General features: G+C 46.0%; 1 protein-coding gene across 1 annotated transcript; it reads right to left on the reverse strand.

Moving 5' to 3' along the window:
• Window positions 1-32: 32 nt before the first annotated feature.
• On the reverse strand, window positions 33-1,223 carry LOC111657194 (phospholipase D1-like). The gene is made up of 2 exons (XM_023409284.2): window positions 1,080-1,223; window positions 33-864 (listed from the first exon to the last, which is right to left on the reverse strand). The coding sequence occupies exons 1-2, from the start codon at window positions 1,194-1,196 to the stop codon at window positions 640-642; spliced, it is 342 nt and encodes a 113-aa protein (XP_023265052.1). The 5' UTR covers window positions 1,197-1,223; the 3' UTR covers window positions 33-639.
• Window positions 1,224-1,232: the final 9 nt, after the last annotated feature.

Below are 1,232 nucleotides of genomic sequence, written 5' to 3' on the forward strand. Positions count from 1 at the left end.
GTTTAAAACAACGAGCTACGTGTACATGTGAGTTTTTAACAGGTTACAGTCTCGTATGATATTGTGTAATCTAAGCGGGTGTAACGGTGCAGAGGCTTCGTCACAAACCTGCCTCCGCCACAGCTGACGCCATTTTGGAGGTGACTGTTAATGTTGAAATAATCTAAATCTCTACAAACCAGGATGTAAACAGGAAGCTACTGCAGTTATGTCTGTAATATAATTGTTTCTAATTACTGTGGCAGAGTAAAGTGTCTCATGTCGTCTACTTAAAAACTGTACTGTTCACTGAACATATAAATAGTTTCCAGCTTGGCGACGACACTATTGTCTTTTAAGCACCACAGATACAGCTGCTGACAGCTGGACCTGAGGTCAGTGTGAATTTAACAGCTGGATGGATCACACTTTGGGCTGAAATGTCACCTGGGAGTCTAAATTCAGGGTGAAATGACAGTATTGTTTGACAGCTGATGAGTGGTGGAGATGTTTGTTTAATGTATCAATAAAAATGATTTTTTAAGAGCATAAATGCAGCAACTAAAACCTCCAAAATGGCAGCAGGTTGGGCGTAATCCACCTGGAAGCCTTCCACATGATGCACACATGAACACACAGGTGAGTCTCTGTCCCTCCGGCTCAGGTCCAGACCTCCATGGGCACCATGGCCTCCTTGGAGCCGATGGGAGGAAGCAGGTTCTGCTCGCACAGGAACTGAAGAGGAAACTGGACCAGGAAGCCGCGTATCTTCTTCAGCTCCTCGTGAGCGCGGGCCGGGTCCTCCTTCTCCAGGCCCGTCTTGGCCAGGTAGCCATCCAGCTCCAGGATGTTACGCACGTCGCTGGACGGCAGACAGCGGAAAACCTGCAGCCAAAGAGGAAGGCGGAAGAAGAAGTGATATTTTCTTTCTTTCCACATTGGGAAATAGGATTTTATAAAAACCAATCGATTCAGAAACTGATCACCTCATCCCATATAATAAAAATACTTTAATAAAATAAAACCTTATTCCAGGCAATTACTTCAGAATCTAAAAAATAAATAAATAAAACTTTGGGAAATATAACGTTGGACTCCACCTTCTGGTAGATGGTGGCGTTGCGAGCGCAGGTGGCCATCCACACCTCCTTGTAGAACTGGTCACTGACGGGATCTGACAGGTCGATGGAGGGATCCGTGTTGGCGCCGAGGATCATCCTGAGGAGGAGAACAGGGAGGAGGAGGAGGAGGAG

This window comes from Seriola lalandi, unplaced genomic scaffold (assembly GCF_002814215.2).
Source record: "Seriola lalandi dorsalis isolate HSWRI2012SDOR001 ecotype SW California unplaced genomic scaffold, Sedor1 jcf7180001977361, whole genome shotgun sequence".
Lineage (NCBI taxonomy): Eukaryota > Metazoa > Chordata > Actinopteri > Carangiformes > Carangidae > Seriola > Seriola lalandi.